We start from the raw sequence: 15,367 nt of genomic DNA, 5'->3' as shown, positions 1-15,367 counted from the left end.
ACGGGGTTTTTAGCATGGGACCAAGGAGCTACAGATACAAGATTGAGGTCATTAAGTAAACACCTGTGGTCCTGAATGTGCATTGGCTACATCAGTAAAAAGTTATGTCTCTTATATTTAAGGAACATCCTGTGCATACATCTCTTAGCTCTGTTCACTAGAGAGAATGACCAACCCAGAAACAATGTGTGTCCCTAGGACCCAGACATCTAGGCACTCAGATTGTGGTTTCTATTTCCCACAAAAGAAACCAAGAGTCTGTGGAGAAATGTCTTATTGTAGATCTGGGCCACAAAAGGTATAAAATATTAGAAGGAAAGAAGCTATTAAAAAAACAACAAAAAACTACTGGGACCATGGTCAAAAGAACTCACAAGCCAACTGGAAGAGGAGAGGTTCTCACTGGCCAAAAATGGGTAAAAAATTCTGAACAATAGTAAGATTAATAAGTGCCATGGACTGAAACACATATAATACATTATAAACTCAATGTTTACAATGATACTCAAATACACACACCTCCCTCACTACACCTGTAGAGGATGCTAGGAGCAGCTTATTGTTCTAAATGCTGGTAAAGGCATTTCTCCTGATTTTTCTATACACACTGTACTTCAGGGTAACCAAATAGTTGATGAAGGGGTGTTTTTCTTTATAGAAAATATCCTAGCTAATAAATAAAATACAAATGATAAAATCAGAATATCGCCATTTTATAACCTACAATAAAATACTGACTCTAGGCAATTACCAATGTCTGGTAACACCAAAGAGACACCAGCAATTAAGGGCCTCCTGACAGAAGTATATTATCCACTCTCTATAAAGTGTTCTTGACAAAAATGTATTTGTGTGTGTTGTGTCTGTGTGTGAGTGAATGTGTGTATCTCAAACCTGAAATCAGGTGAAAACTCTAGATTTGCCTACCAATCTGCAGAGCAGCAAACTAAGTGACAACAAATTCTAGATAATAGGAAATTGCGTGAGATAGATGACACGGTTTTTCAACAAATAAACTGTAAGGGAGTAAAAAGTGGCACAAGACACCTAGCGTAACAGGTACTTTAGTTCATTTTACTGTGGCATGCTATAACAGAATGCCACAGACGGGGTAATATATGATGAACAGAGCTTTATTCGGCACACAGTTCTGAAGGATAGGAAGTCCAAGAGGATGGCACCAGTATCTGGAGAGAGCCTTCATGCTGTAGCATCACATGGCAGAAGGCAGAAGGGCAAAAGAGGGCAAAAGTGTGCAAGACAGTAAAAGGGGGCCGAGCTTGCTTCTACATAAAGCCCACTCACAACTACTAACCCATTCCCACAATAACAACATTAACCCACTCAGGAGGGCACAGTCCTCACAACCTGAGCAACTCTTAAAGATCCCACTTGCCAAAACTGTTACATTAAGGATTAAGTTTCCAATACATGAACTTTGGGGAATATATTCAAACCATGACCACAGGGATATATGAATCAATGGCAATTCATGAACCTAATTTCAATGAACAATTTATCAATCAATAAAAAAAACGTGGATATGTATGTGTTTCTATATATATAATAGAGACATGTATATATACATGTTTGTGTGTACACATGTCTATATATGTATACGAACTACAGCATTTGATATTAAGAAATAGCTGATTTTTTAATACGATGATGACATTGTTTTAAAGGAAAAAGACTCCTTATCTTCTGGAAAAATATACTGAAATATTCACAGGTGAATTGATACAATATATGGGATTTACTTCAAAATTTGGAGGAGTGGTGAATGAAAGGAGAACTGAGTGACAGTGAGTTGAGAGCAGTTTGAATGATAGGCATCTAGGCATTTATTGTAACTATCCTCACTACGTCTATAAAAGACTAAAGTTTTCTGTAAAAAAGTTTAAAAAGCATATGAGCACAAGGAACAAAAAACAATGTAACTAATATTAAGAAGCTGATGATAGAACACGGATATCAGACTATACATTCTAACTTAGGAGGCCATCATGATCACCTGAGGAGCTTTATAAAAATACAGTCTTTGGGCTGGGTGCGGTGGCTCAAGCCTGTAATCCCAGCACTTTGGGAGGCCGAGACGGGCGGATCACGAGGTCAGGAGATCGAGACCATCCTGGCTAACACAGTGAAACCCCGTCTCTACTAAAAAATACAAAAAACTAGCCGGGCAAGGTGGCGGGCGCCTGTAGTCCCAGCTACTCGGGAGGCTGAGGCAGGAGAATGGCGTGAACCCGGGAGGCAGAGCTTGCAGTGAGCTGAGATCCGGCCACTGCACTCCAGTTCGGGCGACAGAGCAAGACTCCGTCTCAAAAAAGAAAAAAAAAAAAAAAAATACAGTCTTTGAACCACCACCATCTAAATGAACCTCAAAGGCTGAAGGAATTGTGCCATTTCCCTCAGGACTGCAGAAGTGGGGAAAAGAGGTTGAGAACCACTGTGTAAACACTTTAAGGGTAGAGAATATATATTATTCACCCAGTATTTATTTCAATGCCTAACACTTAAGAAGCACTTAAGAAACGTAAGATGAATTAATTAACGATCCACAGATGTGCAAATGAATAGGCGAGCTTAAGAGTAGCTAATTGATAGCTGTGAAAAAAATCAGTCATATTTGATATTTTAAAAAATCACTCAGGTTATAGAGTTTAAAGAGCATGGCTCTCTGTTTTGAGTGGAATGGGTTTCCCTCACAAAGCCACAGACTAGTCACATCAAACAGCTACAAGTAAACACCCAGAGTAAAAATAGTTTTAAATATACAATTGGGTGGGGTGTGGCTAGAAAATATTCTGATTCTACAATCTGTTTTGGACAAGACAGGGCTTCTTATGTGACTAACAAAGCAAACAGCAGTCAGATTCCTTGTGCTGAAATAAGTACACTATTTGCAAAAAGGGTTGAATGTCTAAGGCTTATTCAATAAGGACACCGCATTTTCCAAAACTAAAGGGGAGTATAGAATGACAAATACCCACATATATTTACATATCCCTAAAAGAGGACATACAACCTCCCAGTATGGATTTTTTTGTGTCTCTAGTAAGTACTAACTGGAGCCAAGTCTACCATCTGACCACGGAGAACAGCAGAATACCTCAAGCACAGGAATAATCTAATTTTAAAACTTGCGGGAGCTTAGAAACCACCTAGTCCAAACTTTCCATTGTGTTGATAAAAAACCAGACACCCAGAGAGGTTAAAGTAAAAGGCTCTGAAAATTGTTGCAATAGCCACAGATGAACAAATGGTATACATGGGGGCATAGTGCTATGTATTAAGAGCTGAGAAATAGTCTTCTGAACGTTCACATGAATGATCATTAACAGGGTATCAGTCTCAATCATAAGAAAATAGGAGTGTGTGTGTGCATGTGTGTCACCATATATACACACAAAATACTAAAACATATGTTTTTAGTAATTCCTTCCAAAACAAATTCTTCAACCTAGCATTCAAAAGTATCCATAAAGTTACCTCACCTATTTTTTCAAAATTGTGTCCAAATGAACCATAAGCCAGTAGAAGGCAGGTGTTTTCTCACACTTATCTTTTGTAGTCTCCTACAGATGTAGTAGAGTACATATTATAATTACAAAAGCTATTCCATATATAATTTCCAAATGACGAAAGAATGATTATAATATAAACTTTCCTATTCTGTTATTCTGAACTGCTATAAGAAACATATCTTATACGTACCTATGAGTATTACACAGAGACATATATAACAGCGTAGATTTTTTGAAATATGGCAATCAATAAAAGGCTTAAAAGTGACAGGACAGAGGCAATGAGATGCCTTGTCCATTTATATCTCCATAAAGGGCTATACAAGGCTCTGTTTAAAACATAGAAAGTTGCTTGCATGGGAGGGAAAGGGAAAAGAAAAAGGACAAATCTTTATTTCATTCACTGGTCAAACTTTCAATTATTTCAATTATTGATGAGTCCCGAATTCATACTATTTTAATTCTGTGGAGGTAGAAAAATGATGTGGCTATGCCTGTGTAAGGAACTGTCCTCCTCAACCAGTTCACCTGTATAGTCAATTTGATTTTGATTCGAAATGAAGAAATTTAAAAAGATAAAAAAATTTGGACTCTCAACTTCCCATCTTTATTAGATTTTTTAGTATTCTAAAAAGTTATTTTAAAGGTTTCCTAACATTGTTAAACAGACTCTAACTACCGAAATTGACAACAATAACGTTTACTTCCACCTTTGAGGAAAAAGTATTTCTAACTGGGATAATTCCTAAAGGAAACTGCAAGTTAAACCAATAATATTTTTTTTAAACTGAAAGCCAAGTTTGAAGATTTTTTTCTCCTGAAATAAACACAGCAATCTTATGTAAATTAACATAATATGAGATTATCAAATTAAGGGGTTTTTGCAAACTCTACTGCAACTCTAAAGTAAATCCAAATTTAAGCAAGAAAATCTGAAGTCATTTACTGAATACAGCGTAGTGTTGTGAATAAGGGATCTAAATCCTTCAGGATAATTATATTGCTAACTCAACTATCAAATTCACTCTGCTATTCAAATTTTCCCTGTCTGAAAAATTTGAAATATTTAATATGCTATCATATTTTAAATTTCTCTTATTAACTTCTGAAGGCTTACACTAAAATTCTGATATGCAAAACAGCATATCTACATTTTCACCATTTTCTTTCTTTTGCGTAAGCGTAAAAGTAATTAAGAATTGGGGTCAGCTATTTTCACAAAAATTTATGAACATTAACAGACACACTGATAACTTTATGCAATAACTCAATAATTTAGACGACAGTTTAAATCCAGTACCCCCTTCAAGGAATTCTTTATCCACTTTTATGTACTACCAAATACTATATAATACCAACCAAACAACATAAGAATGTGCTTTTCAAAAATAAAAAGGGGGTATCATCATTCTATCATGAACCAGCCTAAACACTAGAGTAATAACTAATAAAATAAAATCACAGAAAAAGATAGTCTCTGGTTAAAACTATTAATATATATTTAAGACAAAGGGTTTATTTTTCAATAAGAAAACAAAGAAAAGGAGGGCCCAGGCTGATCTTGTGTGCCTGCCCAACAGAACTTTCCACCATAATTAGTGCTTACCACCTTTGAGGGGAGGAGGTTAAGCTCAGGGTAACCTCATGTAGCAAGAGAAAAACAGTATAAATACCACTGAGAAGGTCTGGAGAGGCACCTTCTGCACTGCTCACCTGGGCAGAGGAGGCTTCAGAAAGCTGCCAAGGCACCATCTCCAGGAACTCTCAGCACCCAGGTAAGTGTATGCTCACTGGCGGACTTCCATGTTAACTTGCTTGGAAAGAAACTTCAGTAATTTAAGTACTAGAGTTTTCTCAAGCATTAGAAGTATTAAAGTGATTTTAAAAAATAGGTTTCTACTAAAATGTACTCAGAAAGTTCTTATTGCATCAGTCTATAGATAATAGTCCTAATAAAACCAAATTGTAAAAATTTGCCCTAATCTGAATCTCAGTGTATTTTGAAACTATTAGATATTTCAGGCTATGTCAAAGATCCTGGATTATTTAATACAGACATGCAATCCTAATTTCTGTTTCTTTTGCTTTAGGTACATCATTTTATTTGTACTTGATTACCTGAGTATAGCTTCCAAAAATAACTAAGACATATATTCATGTAACTAAAAAAACGATCTCTCATTTATTTATGGCACATATAAAAATATATAGGATAGGTTAAAAAAGTAGATAACTGTATAAAGAACACATCTGTGAAACATGAGAATAACAAAATAGGTTAATAACAATGCTGTATAAAGTTATTCTTTTCTGTTTTTCAGCATCCATCTGTGAATATGCTGCCACAAATACCCTTTTTGCTGCTAGTATCCTTGAACTTGGTTCATGGAGTGTTTTACGCTGAACGATACCAAACACCCACAGGCATAAAAGGCCCACTACCCAACACCAAGACACAGTTCTTCATTCCCTACACCATAAAGAGTAAAGGTAAACTGAATTGTATATTTTGTTCTATTAACAAGTTGGTTGCTGCTTTCTATAATCTTAATAATCTCTTTTACAAAATGCATTTAGCTTCAGTGTTATTTTCAAACTTCTGAATTAGCCCAAATTATCACAACAAAGTGATCTGTGAAAAAAGTAGAATAAGAATATCCAATAATTGTAGTAGAAAGGATATATTTGAAAATATAGTAGAAAGATACACCTACAGAAAATTAAGAACTTTTGTGTGTAGAAATCTTTTTCTCAGATGCCGTTTTTGCACAAATAACTGCATGTAATCCAGAAATCTTGATCTAATCAAAATTAATCAAGTTAAAAAATTTTAAGCTAAAAATAACTGTCAATTGTACAAAGAAGATAGCTGGTTTATTTAGCTGAATACTTAAACATTTACTTCCAAAAATAATTCAACTAGCTCACAAACAGACATAAAACTGAGTCTTATCAAAAACATCCGATGCCCACCCCTACAATGAACAACTGTAATTATGAGAATTGTCAAGCAGGCAAATGAAACTGCAACTCTCATAATTACTTATACATTTTTAATATAGTTTAGTGGTAAAATGCAGAGACTTAACTATAATGCCCAAGCTGTGTGACCTGAGGTAAGTTACTTGTCCTCCCATGCCTTAGTTTCCTCATTTGTAAAATAAGGAGCAGCTATCTCAAGGGCTGCTGCGAAGTTTAAATGAATTAATACCTGTAAAGTGCTTTAAGCATTGCCATTATGTCTACTACTACTTCTGTTACTCCTAGTTTTACTTCTACTACTTTTAGCTACTAATATAGCCTTCAATAAGTTAACTTTCTTCTTGAATCTGCTGCTTATCTGTCTAGCTTTCTTGGTTACTCTTTGAAGGGTACTGAGAAAATACATGTAAAGCACTAAGGTTCTCAAAGAAGGGCAACTTCTAGGCTTCATATTCACTAATTTTATTTAATAGCAACTGACACGACTGCCTATAAAATATCTACTGAATGATATAAACTAACTTAGGCTTCAAATTCCCTTTCCATAATATTTTTAGTTATATATTTTATATTGTAAACAAAGCTAAGGATATTTGTTATAAACTTTAAATATTATGCTTTTGGGAACAACCATTTTGAGCAAATGAAACAGAATTATCTCTTTAAGAAGAAAGATGGAATTTAAAATATTTCACAAAAGGAAATGACATTTGAAAATAAATGCATAGGTATACAACAGATACTTTTGAATGTCTCAAAATATAAACAAAAATTTTAAAAGTTAAAAGCTAGTAAAGAAAAAATAAAAGACAAAGGGACTTTCTGCTTTACTTGAAGCAACAAACACAATTTGAAAAGCTATGACAAGCAGCACTGCACTGGATTCAATAGTTTCTATGATCACAAATTCAGAGTTTTTAATACCTTAATAAGAGCATAATAAACAGTCTTGAATTAAAAAGAAAATGCACTATTTTAGAAGGTTAAAAATACTTTGATCTTCTCTTAATATACTCCGTTACCTTGGCTATTTTTGCAGAACAAATGAAACTATCTTAACAAATGAAAAGTTCAGGAGCTGTATTTAAACTACTAAATCCACCTTAGTCTCTTTTTAAATAGACACTCAACTATATTATCATCCATTGGTAGGCATTAATGCACGGTAACAAACACAAAAGCCCACAGTGTACACAAGTAAAACATTAAGTTGATAAAAGAAATTCAAAGAGTTACCATATAATTCCTAGGCATACCTATCCAACACAGGTTAAAAAAGAGTTCTGTCAAAACATACTAAATTATGCTGCAGAGGATTCCACAGCTGATGGGCAGATGCACATGCCACATTCTGACACAACCAATCACGATTTCAGTTTGTGGCATTTAAACAACTTAATAGTAGTAAGTAGTCATTTTACCTTGAGGATTGTGCCACCCTAATCTTGAATGAAGAAAAGTTTTTCAGATGACAACCTAGAAACAGGGGCTGTTCCCCAAGCACTCAATAGAAGTCAAATCCTTTCTTGCACTGAGAAGTTAAGGACCCATTAAGGACAACCTTCCAAGGGACGAAGTTCGCCCTGTCACTGGAGTTCTAGCCTCGGATGATGCCCAATGCACTCATTTCCATTGACTTGTTTCTCCTCTTTAACAGTAACACAGATTTCCAATCAGACTAAGACAATTATTTTTAGTGTGAACATGACCCTTATAATCAGATTCTGAAGCAAACCTCAATCTAACATAGTTGGCATTTTAAAAAATGCACTATTTTATTCCTCCAACCCATTAAAAAATTCCCTATTTGCAATTTGTCAACATCCACTTATACATAATATAGTCATGTATGTACTGTACAATCAATGAAATATTTGTTAATATATGGAAATCTTTTACATAAATTAATTTTTCTCACAGTCTTTTTCCTGATGTCATTTTCTGAAAATCCATGGGGAAAGCTCTATGTTTTCAAATTGAAATATAACTCTAAGTAGTACAAAAAAAACCTACATCTAAAACAATTATTTTTCTATTTCAGCATATCTGTTTTAATGATTTGCTCTGCATTTATATACACCAAATGTTTTCCAAATCTCAGAAACATCTTTACCCTGTGCTTTCCTCATACTTGTGGCCCAGTAGCATTTTTCACATCACAGGCACTATGATTTTTAGTTTAAGTTTAGTTTATAAGGTCAAGTGAACTTACAGCTCTATGAAATCAAACAATGTATATTTGTATTTAGGTAAGTACTTTGATACTATTTTACGTACTTCACCCATTATGTCTAATTCTCTAGTTCTTTGTTTCAATTTTAAGTCAATAATGGAGAGTAGAAGAGTTCACAGTATATTCTGAGGGCAAAAAGTAAATCAACCAAAATCTAACCTGTGTTCAGCAGGGGCATGGCAGATATAAATCAGAATTAATTCTGTTTCTCTTTTATGTCTGATAGGGTAGCTTTGGGAGGGAAAATTTTTATAGTTCTTACACATTTTCTCACTTATTCTGCACTACTCTTTTTCTGCCTTTTCTGTACATGATTTTCCCAAAACAAATGTACTAAATTTACCTCCACTGCATTTATGTTAGAGGAATTCTTCAATCCAAGCTCATTTTCATGAGTCACTGTCATGGGATAAAAGTATTATGGTGGCCATGGTTTTGTGAAACCATCTTCTCCAGCACAGTTTTCTAAAACAATATAAAACATATAATCTAAAACCATTTCAGACTGTTCTGTCTACATGGAATAAATGACGCTGAAATATCATGTCCCAATTCATATTTAATGTCACTAACCATCCCCTTCTATGGGTGGGTGTGTTGGGTGTGTCTTTTAGGTATAGCAGTAAGAGGAGAGCAAGGTATTCCTGGTCCACCAGGCCCTGCTGGACCCCGAGGGCACCCAGGTCCTTCCGGACCACCAGGAAAACCAGGGTACGGAAGTCCTGGACTCCAAGGAGAGCCAGGGTTGCCAGGACCACCGGGACCATCAGCTGTAGGGAAGCCAGGTGTGCCAGGACTCCCAGGAAAACCAGGAGAGAGAGGACCATACGGACCAAAAGGAGATATTGGACCAGCTGGCCTACCAGGACCACGGGGCCCACCGGGACCACCTGGAATCCCTGGACCAGCTGGAATTTCTGTGTCAGGAAAACCTGGACAACAGGGACCCACAGGGGCCCCGGGACCCAGGGGCTTTCCTGGAGAAAAGGGTGCACCAGGAGTTCCTGGTATTAATGGACAGAAAGGGGAAATGGGATACGGTGCTCCTGGTCGTCCAGGTGAGAGGGGTCTTCCAGGCCCTCAGGGTCCCACAGGACCACCGGGCCCTCCTGGAGTGGGAAAAAGAGGTGAAAATGGGGTTCCAGGACAGCCAGGCATCAAAGGTGATAGAGGTTTTCCAGGGGAAATGGGACCAACTGGCCCACCAGGTCCCCAGGGCCCTCCTGGGGAACGAGGGCCAGAATGTATTGGAAAGCCAGGAGCTGCTGGAGCCCCGGGTCAGCCAGGGATTCCAGGAACAAAAGGTCTCCCTGGGGCTCCAGGAATAGCTGGGCCCCCAGGGCCTCCTGGCTTTGGGAAACCAGGCTTGCCGGGTCTGAAGGGACAAAGAGGACCTGCTGGCCTTCCTGGGGGTCCAGGTGCCAAAGGGGAACAAGGGCCAGCAGGTCTTCCTGGGAAGCCAGGTCTGACTGGACCCCCTGGGAATATGGGACCCCAAGGACCAAAAGGCATCCCGGGCAACCATGGTCTCCCAGGCCCTAAAGGTGAGACAGGGCCAGCTGGGCCTGCAGGATACCCTGGGGCTAAGGGTGAAAGGGGTTCCCCTGGGTCAGATGGAAAACCAGGGTACCCAGGAGAACCGGGTCTCGATGGTCCTAAGGGTAACCCAGGGTTACCAGGCCCAAAAGGTGACCCTGGAGTTGGAGGACCTCCTGGTCTCCCAGGCCCTGTCGGCCCAGCAGGAGCAAAGGGAATGCCCGGACACAATGGAGAGGCTGGCCCAAGAGGTGCCCCTGGAATACCAGGTACTAGAGGCCCTATTGGGCCACCAGGCATTCCAGGATTCCCTGGGTCTAAAGGGGATCCAGGAAATCCCGGTCCTCCTGGCCCAGCTGGCATAGCAACTAAGGGCCTCAATGGACCCACTGGGCCACCAGGGCCTCCAGGTCCAAGAGGCCACTCTGGAGAGCCTGGCCTTCCAGGACCCCCTGGGCCTCCAGGCCCACCAGGTCAAGCAGTCATGCCTGAGGGTTTTATAAAGGCAGGCCAAAGGCCCAGTCTTTCTGGGACGCCTCTTGTTAGTGCCAACCAGGGGGTAACAGGAATGCCTGTGTCTGCTTTTACTGTTATTCTCTCCAAAGCTTACCCAGCAATAGGAACTCCCATCCCATTTGATAAGATTTTGTACAACAGGCAACAGCATTATGACCCAAGGACTGGAATCTTTACTTGTAGGATACCAGGAATATACTATTTTTCATACCACGTGCATGTGAAAGGGACTCATGTTTGGGTAGGCCTGTATAAGAATGGCACCCCTGTAATGTACACCTATGATGAATACACCAAAGGCTACCTGGATCAGGCTTCAGGGAGTGCCATCATTGATCTCACAGAAAATGACCAGGTGTGGCTCCAGCTGCCCAATGCTGAGTCGAATGGCCTATACTCCTCTGAGTATGTCCACTCCTCTTTCTCAGGATTCCTAGTGGCTCCAATGTGAGTACATCCCATAGAGCTAATCTAAATCTTGTGCTAGAAAAAGCATTCTCCAACTCTACCCCACCCTATAAAATGCATATGGAGGTAGGCTGAAAAGAATGTAATTTTTATTTTCTGAGACAGATTTGAGCTATCAGACCCACAACCCTTCCCTCTGAAAAGTGAGCAGCAATGTAAAAATGTATGTGAAGGCCCTCATGAATTTCTAGTCAGCAGTCTTAAGGCTCTTTAAGGTTTTCTCCAATATTTATCACCAAAGAAGTCCTGCTATGTTAAAAAACAACAGCAGCAGCAAAAACAAACAAACAAAAAACCATCATTAGAAAAAAAAAACAACCAGAAATAGAGCTCTAAGTTATGTGAAACTTGATTTGAGAAACTCGGCATTTCCTCTTTAAAAAAAGCCTATTTCTAACTATGAATAAGAGAACTTCTAGGAAACATCCAGGAGGTATCATATAACTTCGTAGAACTTAAATACTTGAATATTCAAATTTAAAAGACACTGTATCCCCTGAAATATTTCTGATGGTGCATTACTCTGAGGCCTGTATGGCCCCTTTCATCAATATCTATTCAAATATACAGGTGCATATATATTTTTAAAGCTCTTACATAAAAAAGCCCCAAAATATTGTATTGAAGTTCATCTGAATTGCAAGGTGCTTTCGTCAATGAATCTTTACAAACTTTTCTATGATTGCAGAGAAGCTTTTTACAAACCCAGTATAACTCGGAAACAGGTATCTGATCTATTCTTATTTATTTAACACAAGTGTGATTAATTTGATTTCTTTAATGGGTTTTCTGGATTTACAGAACATTAGCACATGTACCTTGTACCTCCCATTCAAGTGAAGTTATAATTAACCCTGAGGGTTTCAAAATTCGACTAGAAGTGGAGATATATTATTTATTTATGCTCTGTACTGTATTTTTATATTGCTGTTTAAAACTTTTAAGCTGTGCCTCACTTATTAAAGCACTAAATGTTTTACCTACTCCTTATTTACGACACAATAAAATAACATCAATAGATTTTTACGCTGAATTAATCTGAAAGCAGCAATTTGCTGTTCTCAACCATTCTTTCAAGGCTTTTCATTGTTCAAAGTTAATAAAAAAGCAGGACAATAAAGTGGTGGGTGGCTTTTACAGTTGTCATGGATATGTCCCTATATTGGGGATGCATCTTTATTCCCACAGACCCAACCACTCAGTGTTGACTGTGAAGAGGTACCCACAAAACCACATGCAATCTGAGTCAGGGTCAAGGGCTGATGACTAGGGACAGAAAAATGACACAATCACCCCAAAGTTGTAATTTTCTCCTGGGAAGGAAAGAAGCAGGTGACAGAGAAATGTGCTGTTTGAACAAATATTCTGCAGTTACTATTTACTGTCTTGACATGTTTTTAGTTATAATATTTAAAATTGTTTTGATGGCTTGAATTATACTTTAAAAAGGCAAGCAATTTTTTATGTCAATCAAAAGGTAACTTTTTTCCAAGTTGAAAAATACTACTTTTGAGCATCCATCATCCTATTAGTTGAATCAGGACAATGTGGCTCAAGTCACTGAGGTAACAGTAAAGGCATCTATTATTCCTTAGAGAAGCAATCTTGTATAATCCAAGCAAAGTTGTGACTGGAAAGGCAAAACTCCGGGCTCAAGATTGATGACATCTCTGCCCTCATTCTGGGTCAGCCAGTTTTGTTCCTTAAGCAACAAGAACAAAATTTCTGCCGGCAGACATTTTGCCCACCTGTCTATAACTATTACACTAATGATTACAAGTCACCAACCCTCATGCCCAAACCAGGAAAAAGCAAAACTGGACTTCGATTCTAGGGAACTCACAGAACGACCCTCGTGGCAGGCATGGTAAAAGAGAGTGTAACAGCATAGCTTGGAACATGGGCAATTATAGCCATGAAATCAGCACAAATAAAAGGACCTCTGAAAATGTAGGCAGAACCAACTTTATAATAATATTTAAGCTCAAATTAAATCCTAAGTAAGATACACAGCAAAGTATCTGCTTTCCAACTAATTCACTAGACAAACATAGTTTAACAAACATGTATTAGAAGGCCCCTCTTCACGATACTCACCCTTAAAAGCTGACATTTTATAATTGTGTTGTATAGCGGCAACTATATCCTTCCAAAAATCAAACGTTTTTTGACCATTGTTCTGCTGAAAAACAATTCCAAATGTAACAAATGCAATAATTCAGTTTTTAAGCATAGTGAAAAATGCTGGCAAACAATTACAACAGTCCCTGACTTCAGATGGGTAGACTTATAATTTTTTTATTTTATAATGGTGCAAAAGTAATAAAGATTCAGTAGAAACTTAACTTCAAGTACCCATACAACCACTGTTTTCCACTTTCAGTACAGTATTCAATAAATTACATGAGCTTTTCAACACTTTATTATAAAATAGGCTTTTTTTTGATGACTTTGCCCAACAGTAGGCTAATGGAAGTGTTGTGAGTATGTTTAAGATAAGCTAGGCTAAGCTATGATGTTCAGTAAGCTAGGTGTATTAAATGGATTTATAGTATTTTTGACTTAACGATGGGTTTATCAGGAAAAAACCCCATCATAAGTTAAGGAGCATCTGTATTACTGTATTCTGATAGAAGCTTATATTTTAGAAAACATAATAAAGTTATCATTCTTCTAAATGTGATTTTACAAAGAAATCTTCCACGAAAATGACTGCTACATATACACATACATATACCTAAATATTAATATAGCTCATATAGCCCAAATAAAATAAAAATTTCCACTCATTATAAAGCCTAAAAATTATAGAATATTTTTTAAACACAGCAAATTCAGTGTTATATAACTTCTGGGATATCAGAATGTGTTATATAATATACTATGGCATCAATGGGACTAAGAAGACTGACATTCTAAAACCCCAAAAGCTAGTTACTTTAGAATTCAGTGCACACTTAACTTGAATTTCAATGTGAAAGAGCTGTAAGTCTCAATAGAAGAGATGAATGAGGTTCCAAATCCAAAATGTAAATTGTTTTCATTAAGATTTTTTTAAATCAGAAAGCAAATAAACATTACATTAAAATAAACGACCCTATGATCCTTTGCTTCCTTGGAAACATTAACCAGTGACTTATCTAAACAAAGACAGACTACTACATATTTATATCTAATCATACAAACTCCAAAATATTTAAAGACTGATAACTTTGCTTGTAGTAACTACCAAAGGAGAAACTGACTCCATCTTGTGTTAATAAAGAGTTCTATAAACATACCCAAACTATTTATCAATGGAAACTTTCACAACACATAAATGTAATTCTGATTCACAAATAAAGCATTACTGTGCTCTATTATCAAAATGATAATAATAATTATTATTATTTTTGAGACGGAGTCTCACTGTGTCACCCAGGCTGGAGTGCAGTGGCGCGAACTCGGCTCACTGCAACCTCCACCTCCCGGGTTCAAGCAATTCTCCTGCCTCAGCCTCCCTAGTAGCTGGGACCACAGATGCACACCACCAAGCCCAGCTAATTTTTGTATTTTTATTAGAGACGGGGTTTCACCGTATTGGCCAGGCTGGTCTTGAACTCCTGACCTCATGATTCACCCTTCTTGGCCTCCCAAAGTGCTGGGATTACAGGTGTGAGTCACTGCACCTGGCCCGGAAAGTAGTTATTTTTAAAAGACATATGCGTAAAGGAAAGTGATTCTGACATATAAATCTGTTTTATGCTCATAGGTCTTAAGTCCTAAGTATAAACTAGTATAAGCAGAGATCTATTTAATCTTGATATACAGTACAAAAGAAAACATTTATATTCATTAAATGATGTTCAAAATGGTGAATTTTTAAATTCCATCCAATTTTTCTGCTTTTATAGTATTTAGAATGCTTAAAGACATGCTGAATTTTCTTAATCACCTTTAACTTTTTATTTTGCTAATGAAACTATTTATTTTGCTAAAGAAAATGTTTTGTCCAGATGCAAGTTCTGTATTTATTTTCTTTTCCTAAACTTTTGCACCCTCTGCTGGAGAACAGGTTTATTTTTCCTGAGACAAAAAAAAAAGGTCACTGCTATTTAATTTT

General features: G+C 37.3%; 2 protein-coding genes across 4 annotated transcripts in view; one reads left to right on the top strand and one right to left on the bottom strand.

Annotated features, from left to right (window-relative positions):
• Positions 1–15,367, bottom strand: part of NT5DC1 (5'-nucleotidase domain containing 1) — a 150,688-nt gene that overhangs the window by 119,719 nt on the left and 15,602 nt on the right. For 2 of the 3 annotated variants that reach the window (XM_033234358.1, XM_033234360.1), the window contains exon 6: positions 13,363–13,447. In XM_033234358.1, the coding sequence (XP_033090249.1) occupies positions 13,363–13,447 (85 nt within the window). The remainder of the gene's footprint in view (positions 1–13,362; positions 13,448–15,367) is intronic. The other variant, XM_033234359.1, reaches the window with a different exon arrangement.
• On the top strand, positions 5,859–11,552 carry COL10A1 (collagen type X alpha 1 chain). Its single transcript, XM_033234361.1, has 2 exons — positions 5,859–6,020; positions 9,360–11,552. The coding sequence occupies exons 1-2, from the start codon at positions 5,867–5,869 to the stop codon at positions 11,246–11,248; spliced, it is 2,043 nt and encodes a 680-aa protein (XP_033090252.1). The 5' UTR covers positions 5,859–5,866; the 3' UTR covers positions 11,249–11,552.

This window comes from Trachypithecus francoisi, unplaced genomic scaffold (assembly GCF_009764315.1).
Source record: "Trachypithecus francoisi isolate TF-2019V2 unplaced genomic scaffold, Tfra_2.0 Lachesis_group15, whole genome shotgun sequence".
NCBI lineage: Eukaryota > Metazoa > Chordata > Mammalia > Primates > Cercopithecidae > Trachypithecus > Trachypithecus francoisi.
This window is presented reverse-complemented; position numbering and strand designations above follow the sequence as displayed.

What these genes read in the sequence shown, in the direction of transcription:
- COL10A1 (XM_033234361.1), top strand. Translation starts at nt 5,867, where the DNA reads ATGCTGCCACAAATACCCTTTTTGCTGCTAGTATCCTTGAACTTGGTT. An exon ending in CTACACCATAAAGAGTAAAG is followed by an intron (nt 6,021 to 9,359) that starts GTAAACTGAATT and finishes TGTGTCTTTTAG; the next exon opens with GTATAGCAGTAAGAGGAGAG.